Source organism: Artemia sp. Qi Xiang Cuo, chromosome 7 (genome assembly GCF_049724085.1).
Source record: "Artemia sp. Qi Xiang Cuo chromosome 7, ASM4972408v1, whole genome shotgun sequence".
In the NCBI taxonomy this organism is placed as follows: domain Eukaryota; kingdom Metazoa; phylum Arthropoda; class Branchiopoda; order Anostraca; family Artemiidae; genus Artemia; species Artemia sp. Qi Xiang Cuo.
This window is the reverse complement of record NC_142800.1, coordinates 4,663,689-4,681,015: the sequence shown is the minus strand read 5'-3', so window position 1 is coordinate 4,681,015 and position 17,327 is coordinate 4,663,689. Positions and strand designations below refer to the sequence as shown.

Below are 17,327 nucleotides of genomic sequence, written 5' to 3'. Positions count from 1 at the left end.
TGTAAGCTTACATTCCACTCTGAAGTGGGTAGTACTAGAAACTCCTTGTCCAACTGAATTCCCAGTTGAGGTGCAAGTATAATTCGAATTATCATGAAGGCGGTCCAGTCTACCCCCTGGCCAGTGGGTCATATTCCAATGAAGAATAGAAAGTATAGAATCCAGGTCATTCGATTGTGGATCTGGAGGAAGAAAGCGTGTCTCGATCTAGAAAACAAAACAAAATAAGTTATTTAGTATCAACTATTTTATTACAGTGAGAAAAAAATGCTGCCCTCTACTTCCGTGTTAAGAATTATGCTTTAATTTTATTTGTTGATTTCTTTTATCATGTTTTTGAGAGTCAGTTGCATTAATCTTTAAGCGTAAGTCAGAAACAGAGACCATATAGACCTACCTTTTTTTTATCAGCTGTTGTTCTTATCTATTTTGACCGTTGCAAATTTTGAGCCAATGGGAAAACGGAAGATTTTGCGATTCGTAACATTTTTGAAAGTAAACCCTCTATTTTTCTGTAGAATAGAATTAATATAACACAAGCATTCATTTTCACAAGGATATGGCAAAGGATCCCACATAGCGAAGGCTTAGCAAGTGTATCCCACATAATCTTGAATTCTAGTGGTTCTCTTATGTCTTCACGTGCATTCGTAGAACTATCCCATTTTTAGACATTTCAAAGCTGCCCCTTGCTCCCAAAAAGTTCCTGCTCACATTTTTACCCCTGAACATTTGGTGGGGGTCCATAGACCTATATAGGCTAATCGAATTACACATTTGAAATTTTCTTCTGACGATGTTTCACCGAGGACTAACAAATTGACATAACTGGGTTCGGGCTTTTCGAGCCACTCCGTCATGGATAATTTTACAGTTTGACTCTTTTCCAACGAAAAAGCGACAAAGTAGATTAATTTTTAACTTATATTACAAATATAGCTCCATCTAGTGCTGCTGTCAAATTCCTGAAATCTGACTATTTTTTATTTGGTTCTATTTGTTTATAAAGTTTTTTTTTCATTCATTTTACACTTCCTTTCTAGTTTGCTTAAAGAATTTCTAAGACCGTTGTTAAAGTGAGTGGCAGATCACGTAGGAAAGACAATAAAAACGATAAGGAAAGACAATATGGAAAGACGGGTGGACAAAAGTCAAAATCTCAAGGAGTTTCATGAATTTTTGAATTAAACAGTGTTTTACCGTTTAATTCGGTTTTACGGTTTTAATTACGGTTTTAATTTTACGGTTTAATTACGGTTTAAAACCGTATTTAGGCAGCTGCAGAAGAACATTTTAATGAAGCTATGTTTATTCGAAAAAGGTGAGAATTAGGTTATTTTATCCCTAATTTAAGAAAAAACTGAAACTGTAACGTTGCTTTTTATTACTTTATTACTTTTTTCTATTATTTTGAACCATTTTCAGTTTTACAGTAAGTTCACATGCGCTTACAAAACCATCTTCCAGGCTGTGAAAAAGGTTAATTAGGAATATAACTACTCTTCAGTTTTTTGTTGTTCTTTTTCTAAGCAGAAAAAGAGCCAATATGACAGTTTTCTCATATTGCTTTGTTTTCACGTAAATTGTTTCTAATCGAAGAAAATGTATAAAAATAAGAACATATACTGTGTTAGCGCACAACAGCTTAGAAGATTCATATAGATGGCATTTAAGTAATCCTATGTCTATCAAAGCTTCAAAGTTTACAGTGTTACGCTACGGAAACATTCATTGCGAAAAATGTGACTGTTGAAGTTTCACAAAGTTGTGATATTTCCTATAATGTTTTACAAGGCCGTATCCAGGAGGGGATGGGGTGGGGGGGGGGGGGGGGGTTACCCGGTTTGAACCCCCCCCCCCGAAATTTCTGACCGAGTCAAAAATTAATCTAAAAAATACCTGTAAAGACAAAACCTTACCAGAAAAAAATATGCTCCCCCAAAAATCGGGTAACCCCTCCCCCCCTCCCCAAACAAAATCCTGGATATGGCCCTGGTGTTTCAGTTTTTGGATATCCTATGCTACTGAGCTAAAGCTCATATATTTTGTATATTTGTATATTTCTTTCACTTTTGTCATGCATGGTAAACAAGCCCTCATTATTCATCCTTGGAATTCTGCGGATGAAGGATGACAGATTGAAGAAGATTGACCTTGCCGTCCAACCGTCTAGGGCTAAACAGAAAGCAGGTCGTCTACAGTCGCGCTGGACGGATGCCTTAAAAAAAAGTGTAAAGGGAGTGTCAACTTCTTGGGAGGTTGTAAAGTGGGAGGGATTAAAAATATTTGGATGGAGGAGGAGAGTGCGTAGCGGTGTTTGCCCAGGGTGGTCTGGTGCTGCGGTGAGTTGCTAGTAGTAGTAGTTTTAATAGTAATTCTAAAAATAATAACAAGAAACTAAATTACTTTGGTTTACAATGATATTTTACACTCACTGCAACAGCACTAAAATCTCTGACGATCAAGAATTATTACTCTTCCTCATATACATTTCCCTCATAAAGTTCCTACTTAAATATGGTGATTTCCATAAGAAAAAAGAGGAAAAATATATAAATTTTCTTGGTAAAGCATCTTATTCCCAGGGTGGCATTCGAATTTGTCTCCATTCCAGAATAAAAATCTTTGAGTGAAATAGCCAATCTACGGAATGTCCGATACTAAGATTGCTTGTCACTAGCACTTTTATGGGAACAGGATATTCCCAGGCCTCCCCACTTTCTAGGCCGCTGATAAACTCTTAAGAATTCAGATATTCTAAAAATGAAACATTTGCAGGAATTAGTGCCACACTGTATTTATACTGTGAATTTTGCGGTTTAGGAAAGTGACTGTCAAGAAAAACTACCGTGATTTAACATCTGTCGGTGCATCTGAGCTAAGTGATTGGATTTATGTTGGATAAATATTAAGGATAAATTAAATAAATGAGCAACTAGGTTTATATTTTTTGGATAAAATGGAACATATTAGCTACTGAAACGAAAATATATTTAAAAAAAGGTTGATTTTGTTTAATAAGACAGTGAAAATAAAACAAAAACTTATTTATACCAAAATAATTATAAGAATCTGAATTTTTCACCTTTACATCCGGTGGCCTTTATCAACAGGAAAAAAACGCACGAATTAGCTGATAAAAAGCATATGAAAAAACAAATGAAACATAGAAATGCTACACAAAACAACAAAAAGAAAAACTAATGGAAACTTACATTTAACAAAATACAAAATAAGAAATTAAATAGATATTAGCTTAAGAAGCTTGAATATTTAGGTGCGTGTTTTACGGTTGCCGCTAGCTAAACATAAAAGATCTAGAAAATTACTCTAATGGATGTTTATTTAAAACTAGTGCCCTACTGGATTTAGACTATGGATGTTCACGATTCAAGACACCCGATATAAATGTCCAGGAGACCCAATATAAATGCCATATAAGTTGATGCAACAATGAGTAAAGTATTAGGCTTGTATTTTCTGGATCATATGCAACATATTAGCTTACGAAAATCGAATATTTAAGTTAGTATTTCACGATTACACCTTGCCCGATTCAATAGGGATTACACTAGTTGATCTTTATGTAAAATTGGTGCCTCTGTGCATTAATACTACTAGCTCTGGAAATTTACAGTCGTGAAATAAATACCCTCTAACGTTTGCCAGGGCAATACTATCTAAACATAGTAAATACACTTCAAGAAATACAGGATTTAAACTAATGAATGAAGAAATTATGAAGATTGATTGAAGAAGAAGAAACATGAATCAATATTAAACGGATAATGTATCTGATAGAGTCATTGATTATGCAAATAAGTTGGCATCACCTGTGGCAAATAAAATTTTAGGTGCACCCACCTATGATCGTTTGGAGCAAACAGTTTTACCCCTTATAAGTTTCTAAGACCTTCTTCAGGTCTTTGAGGCCTGGAGTGTTAGAATAATGATGACAAAATTAAGAAAAATTAAATGAATAATTGAATTTTCTGGATTAGCTCTGACGAGTTATCACAAGAAGCTTGAACATTTTAAAGAGCAGCTCATAATTGCTCTCCACCGAAAAAAAAGCTGTGCTCCATTTTATAAAATGAAATTAAAGAGCAGCTTGAACATTTTAAAGAGCAGCTCATAATTGCTCTCCACCGAAAAAAAGCTGTGCTCCATTTTATAAAATGAAATTAAAGAGCAGCTTGAACATTTTAAAGAGCAGCTCATAATTGCTCTCCACCGAAAAAAAAGCTGTGCTCCATTTTATAAAATGAAATTAAAGAGCAGCTTGAACATTTTAAAGAGCAGCTCATTATTGCTCTCCACCGAAAAAAAAAGCTGTGCTCCATTTTAAAAAATGAAATTACAGACCAGCTTTAAAATTTTAAAGAGCAGCTCATAATTGCTCTCCACCGAAAAAAAAGCTGTGCTCCATTTTATAAAATGAAATTAAAGAGCATCTTGAACATTTTAAAGAGCAGCTCATATTTGCTCTCCACCGAAAAAAAAGCTGTGCTCCATTTTATAAAATGAAATTAAAGAGCAGCTTGAACATTTTAAAGAGCAGCTCATAATTGCTCTCCACCGAAAAAAAATCTGTGCTCCAATTTATAAAATAAAATTAAAGAGCAGCTTTAACATTTTAAAGAGCAGCTCATAATTGCTCTCCACCGAAAAAAAAAGCTGTGCTCCATTTTATAAAATGAAATTAAAGAGCAGCTTGAACATTTTAAAGATCAGCTCATAATTGCTCTCCACCGAAAAAAAAAGCGGTGCTCCATTTTATAAAATAAAATTAAAGAGCAGCTTGAACATTTTAAAGAGCAGCTCATAATTGCTCTCCACCGAAAAAAAAGCTGTGCTCCATTTTATAAAATCAAATTAAAGAGCAGCTTGAACAATTTAAAGAGCAGCTCAAAATTGCTCTCCACCGAAAAAAAAAGCTGTTCTCCATTTTATAAAATAAAATTAAAGAGCAGCTTGAACATTTTAAAGAGCAGCTCATAATTGCTCTCCACCGAAAAAAAAAGCTGTGCTCCATTTTATAAAATGAAATTAAAGAGCAGCTTGAACATTTTAAAGAGCAGATCATAATTGCTCTCCACCGAAAAAAAATCTGTGCTCCATTTTATAAAATGAAATTAATGAGCAGATTGAACATTTTAAAGAGCAGCTCATAATTGCTCTCCACCGAAAAAAGCTGTGCTCCATTTTATAAAATAAAATTAAAGAGCAGCTTGAACATTTTAAAGAGCAGCTCATAATTGCTCTCCACCGAAAAAAAAAGCTGTGCTCCATTTTATAAAATGAAATTAAAGAGCAGCTTGAACATTTTAAAGAGCAGCTCATAATTGCCCTCCACCGAAAAAAAAGCTGTGATCCATTTTATAAAATTAAATTAAAGAGCAGCTTGAACATTTTAAAGAGCAGCTCATAATTGCTCTCCACCGAAAAAAAAGCTGTGCTCCATTTTATAAAATAAAATTAAAGAGCAGCTTGAACATTTTAAAGAGCAGCTCATAATTGCTCTCCACCGAAAAAAAAAGATGTGCTCCATTTAAAAAAATTAAATTAAAGAGCAGCTTGAACATTTTAAAGAGCAGCTCATAATTGCTCTCCACCGAAAAAAAAGCTGTGCTCCATTTTATAAAATTAAATTAAAGAGCATCTTGAACATTTTAAAGATCAGCTCATAAGTGCTCTCCACCGAAAAAAAAAGCTGTGCTCCATATTATAAAATTAAATTAAAGAGCAGCTTGAACATTTTAAAGAGCAGCTCATAATTGCTCTCCACCGAAAAAAAAGCTGTGCTCCATTTTATAAAATGAAATTAAAGAGCAGCTTGAACATTTTAAAGAGCAGCTCATAATTGCTCTCCACCGAAAAAAAAGCTGTGCTCCATTTTATAAAATAAAATTAAAGACCAGCTTGAACATTTTAAAGATCAGATCATAATTGCTCTCCACCGAAAAAAAAAGATGTGCTCAATTATATAAAATGAAATTAACGAGCAGCTTGAACATTTTAAAGAGCAGCTCATATTTGCTCTCCCCCGAAAAAAAAGCTGAGCTCCATTTTATAAAATGAAATTAAAGAGCAGCTTGAACATTTTAAAGAGCAGCTCATAATTGCTCTCCACCGAAAAAAAAAGCTGTGCTCCAATTAATAAAATGAAATTACAGAGCATCTTGAACATTTTAAAGAGCAGATCATAATTGCTCTCCACCTAAAAAAAAGCTGTGCTCCATTTTATAAAATAAAATTAAAGAGCAGCTTGAACATTTTAAAGATCAGCTCATAATTGCTCTCCACCGAAAAAAAGCTGTGCTCCATTTTATAAAATGAAATTAAAGAGCAGCTTGAACATTTTAAAGAGCAGCTCATAATTGCTCTCCACCGAAAAAAAAAGCTGTGCTCCATTTTATAAAATGAAATTAAAGAGCAGCTTGAACATTTTAAAGAGCAGCTCATAATTGCTCTCCACCGAAAAAAAAGCTGTGCTCCATTTTATAAAAATGAAATTAAAGAGCAGCTTGAACATTTTAAAGAGCAGCTCATAATTGCTCTCCACCGAAAAAAAAGCTGTGCTCCATTTTATAAAATAAAATTAAAGAGCAGCTTGAACATTTTAAAGAGCAGCTCATAATTGCTCTCCACCGAAAAAAAAAGCTGTGCTCCATTTTATAAAATATCCAGAGGAGCTTTATTTCCTGGATACGTTTGTAGAATGTATTTGCTTCACAGGAAGTAAGGAGATGGGGCCGTAATTACGACAAAAAAAATGTTTGAATAGAGATAGCTATATACAGTCTGACGTGGTGTTACAGTTTCAGTAGCAGGAGTAATTATTATAGCAGGAGTAGCAGCGTTATCAGTAGCAGGAGTAATTATTATAGCAGGAGTATCAGCGTTATCAGTAGCAGGAGTAATCATTCAGTTTCACTCCGTTTCTAAAAAAAAAGGTGGTTTTACATTCAAATTTTCATTGACAAAAGATTGAAAATAGAAAATAAAACCTACAAATAGTCCACACTGTTTGGGTGGCCACACCAAACAGAGGTTTTAAAGCCTACAAAAGTTGAGTTATCAGCCTCTTAAGCTGTCAGCGCAATTTTATCAAATTTTATTTTATAGGAGGCTTTAGTTTAATCAAAGTTTCATTGGTTTTTGGCTGAATTTTTGACAGTTTTCACATTTTTCTCATATTGTCCACCATTTTTTTATAGAAAAAAAAATGTACATTTTGCTTGCCAGTTTTTTAAAAGCAAGACGTATTGAGTGTAAATTGAAAAAGGTGAATTTTAAAACCAGTCTAAGCCAACTAATCAAAGTCTGATCTCGAATCCTATTCACAGCAAGATTCCATTAAGATTTAATAGTATTAATAGTATCAGTAATATAAAGTAAAAATTCTTGGTCTTTTGACTTTCCTTGGAAAAGTGCTGAAACTGTACATTGTCTACTACATATTAAATTGAACACACATTATTCAGTTACACAATGTTATTTTGGCGCATTATTTAAAATTTAAATTTAAAACCTAATTAATTTTTATTTAATTTAAATAAAATTAAGTTATAAATATAATTAAATAATATTAGACATGATTTTACTCGGTATCGGTACGTGTAAAATATTATCGGATGTATAATTGAATATTATTAAACATAATTTTAATTTAATATTGCCATGTATAAAGCATTATTAGATATATAGTTGAATATTATCGAATTAATTGAATATAATGCATACTAATTTAGTTTATATTTTATAGTCTAATTTACAATTTAAATCCTATAAAAAAAACATTGCACTATAGTTTATTTTTATTAACCTGCAAGACTATGGAAATATTAGATACATTCTAATTGAAAATATTAGAAAATATATTGAAAATATAATTGAAAATTATATTGAATTATATTGAAAATATAATTGGATTATATTGAATTATAGTGGATTATATTGAATTATATTGAAAATATATTATATTTTCAATTATATTGAAAATATAATTGGAAATATTAGATACATTAGATAAAATATTAGATACATTCCTTTGTCCGAGTGGGAACATTGGGAGTGGGAACATTATTTCATCATTAAACAGCGGCAACTTCATTACTGTCAAAAAGGCAAATGGGACTTGACGATCTCATTACATGGAATGGTCTCTGAATAGTACTTTAGAAATAATACCCTTGTAAACATGAAGTCCGTGCGACCTCCTCTTTCAAACAGTTCGTGGTAACGAACTGTAAGTAAGGAGCGACCCGGCTCAATGGTAACCGAAACTCTAGAAAACGGAATTTTGATACCAATAGATACATCAAAAGAATCAGATTTTAATGCTGATTTCAAATATATAAGTTTCAGTCCCTCCTCTTTATATAAAAGCGTCAAATGCATTGGAACTAGGCTTAGGTCACTTGTTCGTCTGTGAGTTCAAACCAATTCAGTCCCCCCTTTTGCATAAAAGTCCAGTCAACGCTGTCAGTTTTGAGTCAACCCAGAAATCTCGGTCATCCCTAAAGTTTTATGGCTATCTTTCTTAGTTCTGTCCCAAGATTGATGGATGGATGATAGACCGTCTATCAACAAGAGAAAATGATATCATTTTAAGACATACCTGAAAAGGGCTTATGCCAGCTGTGCTTCTCCCTCAGACTATCTGTCTTGGCTATTTCTAAAATTAGCTATGGATTGATGGCAACTTGATTTTAATTCAACAATCAACCGAAATGATTTTTGATTGGAGGGACTGGAAATGAAGTTTGATTGGAAAGGAAGTTTTTTTTATAAGTTTTACTTTATTATAAATATAACAAAACTAGTGCTTAATAACTAATTGCTAAGGGGTATCAAGGCAATTTCACACAATAATTTGATGATATTTACCTGGTAGAAGGGTGAATCATCTTCTATTGGTACGCCATCTTTAAACCATAGTATTTCGCACATTGGAGCGCATTCCACTCGACAAGATACAGAAGTTTCGGACGAATTCAACAATGCACCTTGGTAAGGTGGTAGGCGGTCTATAAACGCTGGAGGGGCTAAAACAAATAAAAACAATATAAAATACACTCACAATTGAAAAAACTAGGATTCTGTCACTCCTCTCACACCCATGCCGTAAATCCATTAGCCTTAAATTGACTCAAAAACCGTTTGTTATTTTAAACTTCTATATATTTAATTCAACATTTTGCCATATTTTATTATATTTTTTATTATGTCCTCCCTCCCTCCCTCTCTAATCCTGGCATCCCTCTTCGTAGATTTTATTAGTTTTGAAACGACTTTAAAATGGTTCTATCCAAACTAATAGAGCATTTTAATTATCTATATACATAATTTCTTGCTTTTCCATAATTTCCTGATATTTTTTCCAGGTTATTTCATTATGTCTGGTTCAAAATTGTGTCACACCTCACAAATCCACGTCACGGATCCATTTGTTTCAAAATAATTCACAAAAACGATTTTATCCTGTTTCCCAGAGCGTTTTAATTTTTACATATTTAATTTCTGGTTTTCCATATTTTATTGATGTTCTTTCATTATGTCTCGTTCAAAAGGAAAAAATCAGGACCCTGTCACAAAGCCTGTTTTCCTGCTCCAAGAGACCTTACACGAGGCGAGGGGAAAAACTACGAAAATGTGCTCAAAAACTAAAAATGAAGGAATTCAAAGGTAAAAGAAAGCAGCTCTGGGAGTCCAACATCGAACAAAATTCTGAAAAGAACTCTAATTTTATCCATCATAAATGAATGAAATTTCAAGAGAAGTTTCATTTTAGAAAGTCTTTCATTCCAATAGAAGGAAAAGAAAGTTTTCAAAAATTATAAAAATTCAAATTTTACTAGCAGAAAAGCAGGCCTACTGCGACTGAACAGATTAAGTGAGTAGGCCTAAGTGGGTGCAAATCATGGAGTATGTTTATTGCACCATTTTGGGTAGGCTAGCTAGAGTAACAGATTAAACTAGTTATGCCTAAATCTAGTAAATCTTCCCTGACATTCTAGAATTTGTAAAGTAATTACTTTGGTCTTTGAATTAAATTGAGTTGAAATAGAATAGGGGGAAATCAAAAGTTTGTTAGGAGAAAACGAAGCTTAAATAAGGTACTATAACAGGCATGAAATTTACATTTATATTCTGTTGCAATTCTCTTTGAACATTCTTTGAATATCTATAGGCCTATTCTTTGCCCTGTAGCTTTAATTTGATATTTTTTTAAAGTAAAATTAGACGTTGAGAATTTCAAAATTCCGAAAACAAAAGCATAACAAATAACACGCAAAACCTGACTGAAAAACATGACAACAACATGACAAGTAAACAAATAACAAGCATGACAAATCGTAGCAACAAATATAGCAAATGACAAGCTTTTTTTTATTTTAAAACTTTGGGTTTAAGAGCTCAACTAGCAGAAAGCAATTTAGTAATATATATTTATAAAACAATTTGCCAAACTAATATTTGTTTTGGAGCTACTGACCAGAAATTATTAGTAGAACAAACATAAATTTATAAGTCTTCCTTTCTATATTTCCAATGTCATTTCTTTCTTAAAACTATTTCAACAGTTCATAAGATAGGAGCATCATACGAAGAACCTAATATAAATATGTTAAATATACTATTAATTCGATCAGTTTTGGCCAATCCTGTAATTAAAGTTAATTGTTTGAAATTTTCAAGCGATGTTTACTTTTTTCCAATTTGTTTTTTTATGCCTAAATTTGCTGATTTTAGGGTTAAAATCTAGACTATGCGATAGTTGCGATTTTTTATATCCTTTCCTTAGAATATTTTAGGAATTAATATTTAGATCAACAAGGCACAAGGTATTAAAAAGCTTTAGGTATGTTTTAACCTCTTTTGACCTTTTTAACCTATTATTTATCTTTTCTGCAAATTTGACTATGGATATGCCGGAAAGAACTAGTGAAATTATTGTGAAAGAAATTGAACTAGCAGATATTATCGTCACAGAAGTAAACCAATTTATTCCACTGTATGCTGCTTTCTGTCTTTCTTTCTTTCTTTCTGCTTTCTCCTTTTTTCTTTTTTTTTGTCATTTCTTTGCACAATATTTTCAGAAAAAAATTTTTTTTTACTGAATTATATATTACTATTTTACAGTAATTTTTATAATTATTTACATCACTGAACGTTATTTCTTTTCATAAAAGTTTTCTTTTCGTTCCTTTCGAAAGTTTGTTTTCGCTAGTTTTATTGTCTCCGTGATTCCCCCCGTAGTTTTAGAGAATTATGTGTAATCTTTCCATAATGTTGGAAGGATTAAAACAAAAATGGTTTTCCTCTAAGGAAAATCCTTACTAAACCTTAAAAATAGAAAGTATCGAGTTAAGTGCTGGCCTAAACATAATGCATAATTAGAAGGGGAAATCCTTAATTGTGTGTTTTGATTAATGTAAAATTTATGCTTTTTTTAGAGAGCACTTTTTTAGTTAGAGAAAATTTTTCAGGAGATAATTTAAAGAGTTAATCTTTTATTTTAAAGAGAATTAATAATTAAAAGTTAATAATCAAAAATTAATAATTGAATAAATAATTAAAAATTAATAATTTAAAGATAGCAAAACCAGCATTGTATAGGAAAAATATTTAAAATTCTAACGAAAAAATCATATATATTAGCAATTTGTAACGCAAACCTAGTTTAAAGTATAACTTTTCCCTTAAAAACGTATTCTTGTTGATATTTCAGGCTTAGCTTCGTTATTAAGAATTGGAAAAGTAATGTGTTATTTTGAATCATGAATATTCAAAATAATAATCAGGTAAAAAAATTGGCTGAGGTTAATTGAAGAATTTTCCATTAAATTAAGTCAGGAAAGACATCATTTTAAGTGGATGAATAATACAAGGAGATAAAGAAATGTTTTTCCTTCAATTTTTTTTTCTAAAAAACTAGGAATTTAAGATACTCACCATAATATAGCAGAGCTCATATTAACTAATAATAATTGAAATATTACATCAAGGCCGTACCCAGGATTTTTTTTCGGAGATATTTTACTAAAAAAAATTAGGGGGGGGAGGGGGTACACAAAAAAAACTCAAAAACGCATACAAAATTTGTTTATGTCCATTTTTGTTACTTTTTTACGAGTCAGACAAACACTTCGGGGGGGGGGGGTCAAACTCCCTAGCCCGCCCCCCCCCTGCATAAGACCTTGTATTACATAGAAAATAAAAGAATATTCGATCCTGAGATATTTGATAAATTTTGCACCTGATTGACCAGATTTATTAACCAAAAAGGCAGACCTGATTAAAACAACTATTAGGAAAATATTTATTTAAGATAATGAGAATACACCGATTAAAACAAAATCCAGTATTTGTACATACTAAAATAATTAAACAGCGCAAATAATATGCCAAAATAAAATATTAAAACATCACTATAGAGAAGAAACAGAAAAAGGGAAGATAAAAAAGATAGAGAAAAATTACAAAGAAAAACAAAAACAAAACGATAATTTTCAACTATACTGAAACAAAAATAAAGAGAAACCTTATATAAAAAGAGAAACATAAAGTAAATCAGAAACATTTTGAAATATTCAGCAAAAGGGCAAAGAAGAGGGATAGAATAGAAGTGTTACAGGGGAAAGAAACAAAAAGAAAATCCCATTTTTGTCAGACAAAATCTTCTGAATCACCACGTGTCAAATTGATGAACCGGAACTATCTCTAAAGCAGGTTTTAAGCAAGACAATGGGCTCTTATGCTATTTTTTAAGCTGAACAAAACTTAGGGTAAATTTCTGGCTGAATGATGGTTAATATTCCAATTTAGTATACACTACTATAAGAAGTGTACCACGTGCCAAAATGTCTAGCACTAGAAGAAGTAAAATCTTCCACTGGGAGTGGGGCGAGTCTTCACAACACTCAAGATGGCCTGTTAAAATTTATAATGCTATATATACAAATACTTCAAGCCCAAAAGGAAGGGATTTTTTTTGGGGGGGGGGGGAGGGGGCTAAGGGGGTGAACAAGAGTGACCTGCTATTCTACTCGTAATGAAACAGAAAAAATTACGTTATTTATTCATAACTAAGAAAATATGTGTTTAAACAAAAGAGAAAAATTTTGGGCTGAAAAAGTAAAGAAAAAAACTAGTAAGGTAAAAGTAAAGTAAAAATAAGCTAGGTAAACATTTTGACACAGAGCAATACATACTAGTTGCGATAAGTCAGACTACGGGTGGTTAAAATTAATATATAAATGCAAATACATTTTGTACATGCCCCTAAATCTAAATAGATCATTTTCATATCTAAGAAAATCATTGAAAATATAAATAAAAAGAAAGAATTGAAAAGGGAAAATCAAAAGGAGTAAGAGGAAAAATTATACACGAACCCTGGAACATAAGAAAATGAAACTAAAAAATAGAACTAAAAGGCCATTTCAAATTAAACTAAAACATAAATAAAAAAACAGGGAAATAGATTAAGAAAAGAGGAATGACGAAAAGAGAGATAAAGAAAAAAGGAAAAATATATGCTAAAAGATAAAATAAAACTAGATAATTTCGGAGACCACAATGCCTTTCCATGACGATAAAATGAAAGTTCTAAATAGGGATAAAAACCTTTTTAATAGACAGTGTATAATAAATTTCACAAAAAATACCAGATATTTCGGTCACATATACAGTAGTAAAACTCTTGTTGAGTTTTACTACTGATGACGGTCACTGTATATGTGACCGAAATATCTGGTATTCTTTGTGAATTTTATTATACATTGTCTATTAAAAAGGATTTTATCCCTATTTTGAACTTTTATTTTATCGTAAAACAAAACTAATAAGTACATTTTCAATTTTTCTAAAACACAAGAATACAGAAAGAAAGGGAAAGAAGAAGGCCTCAATTACGTAAGAAACAAGAAGAAATATTTGCACTGAATGATAAAATATAACCAAGAGAGAAAACTTAAAGTAGCATTTTCAATCAGAATATGTTATAAATCTAAAAAAAAATTACGAAGGAGACAGACAAAAAAGATAAAAGGAAATAAAATTTATATTTAAAAGATAAAAGAAAGTCGCAAAATCAAACAAGAAAGAGCATTTTCAATTTCAATAAAACGTGAATCATGAGAAAGAAATGAGAAGAAGATATACACAATAAAAGAGAAGAGCAAGAGGGACAAAGTTTTGCCAGTAGGATAAATAAAACTAAAAGCAGAATTTTAAATAATACTAAAGTATAAAATGTAGAAGGAGAGGAAAACGACAAACAGAGAAAAAAGAAATGAGAAGAAGATATACACAATAAAAGAGAAGAGCAAGAGGGGCAAAGTTTATACCAGTAGGATAAATAAAACTAAAAGCAGAATTTTAAATAATACTAAAGTATAAAATGTAGAAGGAGAGCAAAACGACAAACAGAGAAAATAGAAATGAGAAGAAGATATACACAATAAAAGAGAAGAGCAAGAGGGGCAAAGTTTATACCAGTAGGATAAATAACACTAAAAGCAGAATTTTAAATAATACTAAAGTATAAAATATAGAAGGAGAGGAAATTGACAAACCGGGAAAAAAAAGAAGTTAAGATTATGCTTCGCGTAAGACTCTTTAACAAGCTCTTAGAAAATCCAAACTTGTCAATTAACAGTAAATTAAGAAGATGTCAACTCCAAATAGAATCTAGAAATTGTTTTAATTACAAGAGATCTTGCACTCAGGGGCGGGGACAAATTTAGCCCCTGTCAGCCTTCCCTGATTAGTCTTTTATCCAAACTTGCGTTGCGTGTTAACCCAAAGTTACAGGATTATAGGGAAACTTAATATTACTTAAGTGTCTTTATAATCATTCTAAATGGCCAGCGATCATAATAAAGCCATAGAAAATAAAACATTGTGGCGGTGATTATTTGAAATGGTGACACACCCAACAATCTCATCTGTAAGTTTTGTGAAAAAAAATGAAACTTTAGTATGAAACTGATTACATGCCATATTTGACAAATTGACTGATTTATTTAATTCAACTTATTCTCCTCATTGACATTAGGCAGATGTTTCGAAACAAAAAAAAAAAATTATAAAAATAAAAAAATAAAAAGAAAAAATATTTAGACACTTTCACAAAAAAAATATTAGAAAAAAATAAGAAACCTGATTGCAAGAACTACAATTTGAAAGTATCTCACACACAGGACCTTAAGTATATAAAATAAAAACTTAAATATAACCTAAAACTAACTGTTTACAAAATGGAATGTAGGGACTGCAATTACTTACCAAGTACGTCTATTTCAATGACATCAGGCTCTCCAGGCCCAGCTAAATTTACAGCGTAGCAGCTAATGTTCGCTTCATTTTTTAGGGTAACAGGAGAAATAGTCCAATTGGCAGATGAAATATCGTGAATGAGGTGGCCATTCTGTAGCCATTGATATTGTAGCGCGGGTGGGCGTCCAAGATCTTCCACAATGCAAGTTAAGGTCAGGTCACTATCTTTCACGACAACGGGAGGAAATGAGAGCAACGTCGGTTTACCAGGAGAGTCTAAGATAAAACATTTTATTACAAATAATTATAATAATATTTTATTATAATTTTTTGCTACTGCCTTTAGAACTGTAGGCTTTGTACAGCCTTTTATGGAGCTTCATAAATAAATAAGAATCAATCATTATAACTAAACCTATCAGTACAGAAGGGATAAGAATTCATATAATCTCGTTTTTTATAACGACAAGATGTCGTGACAAGCTTTGTAGAGCTTACTGCATTTGAAATTAACAAACGAAAAGTACAAAAACAAATCTTAGCCTACTAATAAACAAGCTGATCAAAAAGTTATATCATATTTTTTCTACAGTCTTTTTTTTTTAAATACCATATTTCAAGGTTTTAGGCTCCAAAAGAGTGGCCGAGGTACCAATATCCTTTACCTGGTTAAGGTCCATATACAGGATTTTTTTCAGGGGGGTAGGGATGCAAAAATATATTTAAAAAACCATCAAATTGTCTTATATTCATTTTTGTTACGTCTTTACAAGTCAGACAAACATTCCGGGCGGGGGATGTTCCAACCCCCTAACCGACCTTCTTCTTCTCGTCGCGTAAACTCCTAAGAATGTACTTGTTATATATACTAAAAAAAATTTTAATTATGCGCATTTGCCTGGCAATAGCAATTCCTGAGCTGCAACGTCTAAGCGTAGATTTACTTATTGCTCCACATTATTTCCATTATATGCACTCAATCTCTGATACTACTTATACTACTTATACTCTGATACTCTTTATACTACTATTACTAACAACTTTTTGCAGCACCAAGGTGTAGAAGGACAACACAGCTACGCACACTCCTCTCCACCCAATCATTTCGAAGTTTCACTCTCAGTAACTTTCCACGAAAGTCCAATACCTTTTAAATTCTTCCTAATGGCCCCCATTCCCATTCCCCTTCCAATCTCTTAGATGCCTCTAATTGGATGGCGAAAAGAAAACTCTTTGGCAATCTGCCATCCCTCATACCTGAAACATCTTAATCTTTCTTAAACTATCTTTGATTAGGTATAATTAAACTGTTTTTCCAGCATTCTAAAGTTTCAAAAATGCTTCCAACCACCCTACCCCTTTTCCCAGTTGACTTATTGTTTAACATAACTTTTATTATTTATATTTAATCACTGATACGAGTTTTAAACATTTATATAGCACCATCCATTTATACAAGTTGTGGAAAACTGTTAATAATGGTTATCTTAGGTTAGTTTTTAATTTATACAGAACATTTTATTTGTAAGTTTTCAAATCAAGTCTTTAATTCAATCAACGACACAAATTTTCAAAAATGTAATGGACTTTTGTTTAAAATCCTGAGCCTTATTGCTGATTTTTCTCAATTTGCTAGTTTTTGGATTGCTTCGTTGAATGAGTATGATACTTCTAAAAAATCGCCGTAACGTAACTTTCCTAATTACTACAATTGATTCTAATACAACCATAAAAAACAAGAGTTAATCACGATTAAGTAAGATTTGTTTTTTAGGGTTTACTAAATAATTTTCCTATATCATATTCTAGTTATTCTCAGTCTTTACTAAATATATACATAAGGAAGAAACACAAGATTAAAAGGATTTTATCTTTAAGGACATTCTTGGTCAACAACATGTCCGGAAGCAATTTTGAAGTGGTTCTTAACTCTTCTGCAAGCACGGGGAGGAAGTACGATTTTTTTTTAATCTATGGAAACTTCAAAGACTTCTTTTTTTTGTCTTAAAAGAGTCGTTTTGGTGGATTGGTCTCAAGGC

General features: G+C 31.8%; 1 protein-coding gene across 11 annotated transcripts in view; it reads right to left on the bottom strand.

The window, feature by feature from the left end:
• The window catches only part of nrm (neuromusculin), a 326,404-nt gene that overhangs the window by 69,103 nt on the left and 239,974 nt on the right, over window positions 1-17,327 (bottom strand). For all 11 annotated transcript variants that reach the window (XM_089091978.1, XM_089091975.1, XM_089091971.1 and 8 more), the window contains 3 exons: window positions 15,298-15,564; window positions 8,893-9,050; window positions 12-207 (listed from right to left, as the gene is read on the bottom strand). In XM_089091978.1, coding sequence (XP_088948104.1) covers window positions 12-207; window positions 8,893-9,050; window positions 15,298-15,564 — 621 coding nt within the window. The remainder of the gene's footprint in view (window positions 1-11; window positions 208-8,892; window positions 9,051-15,297; window positions 15,565-17,327) is intronic.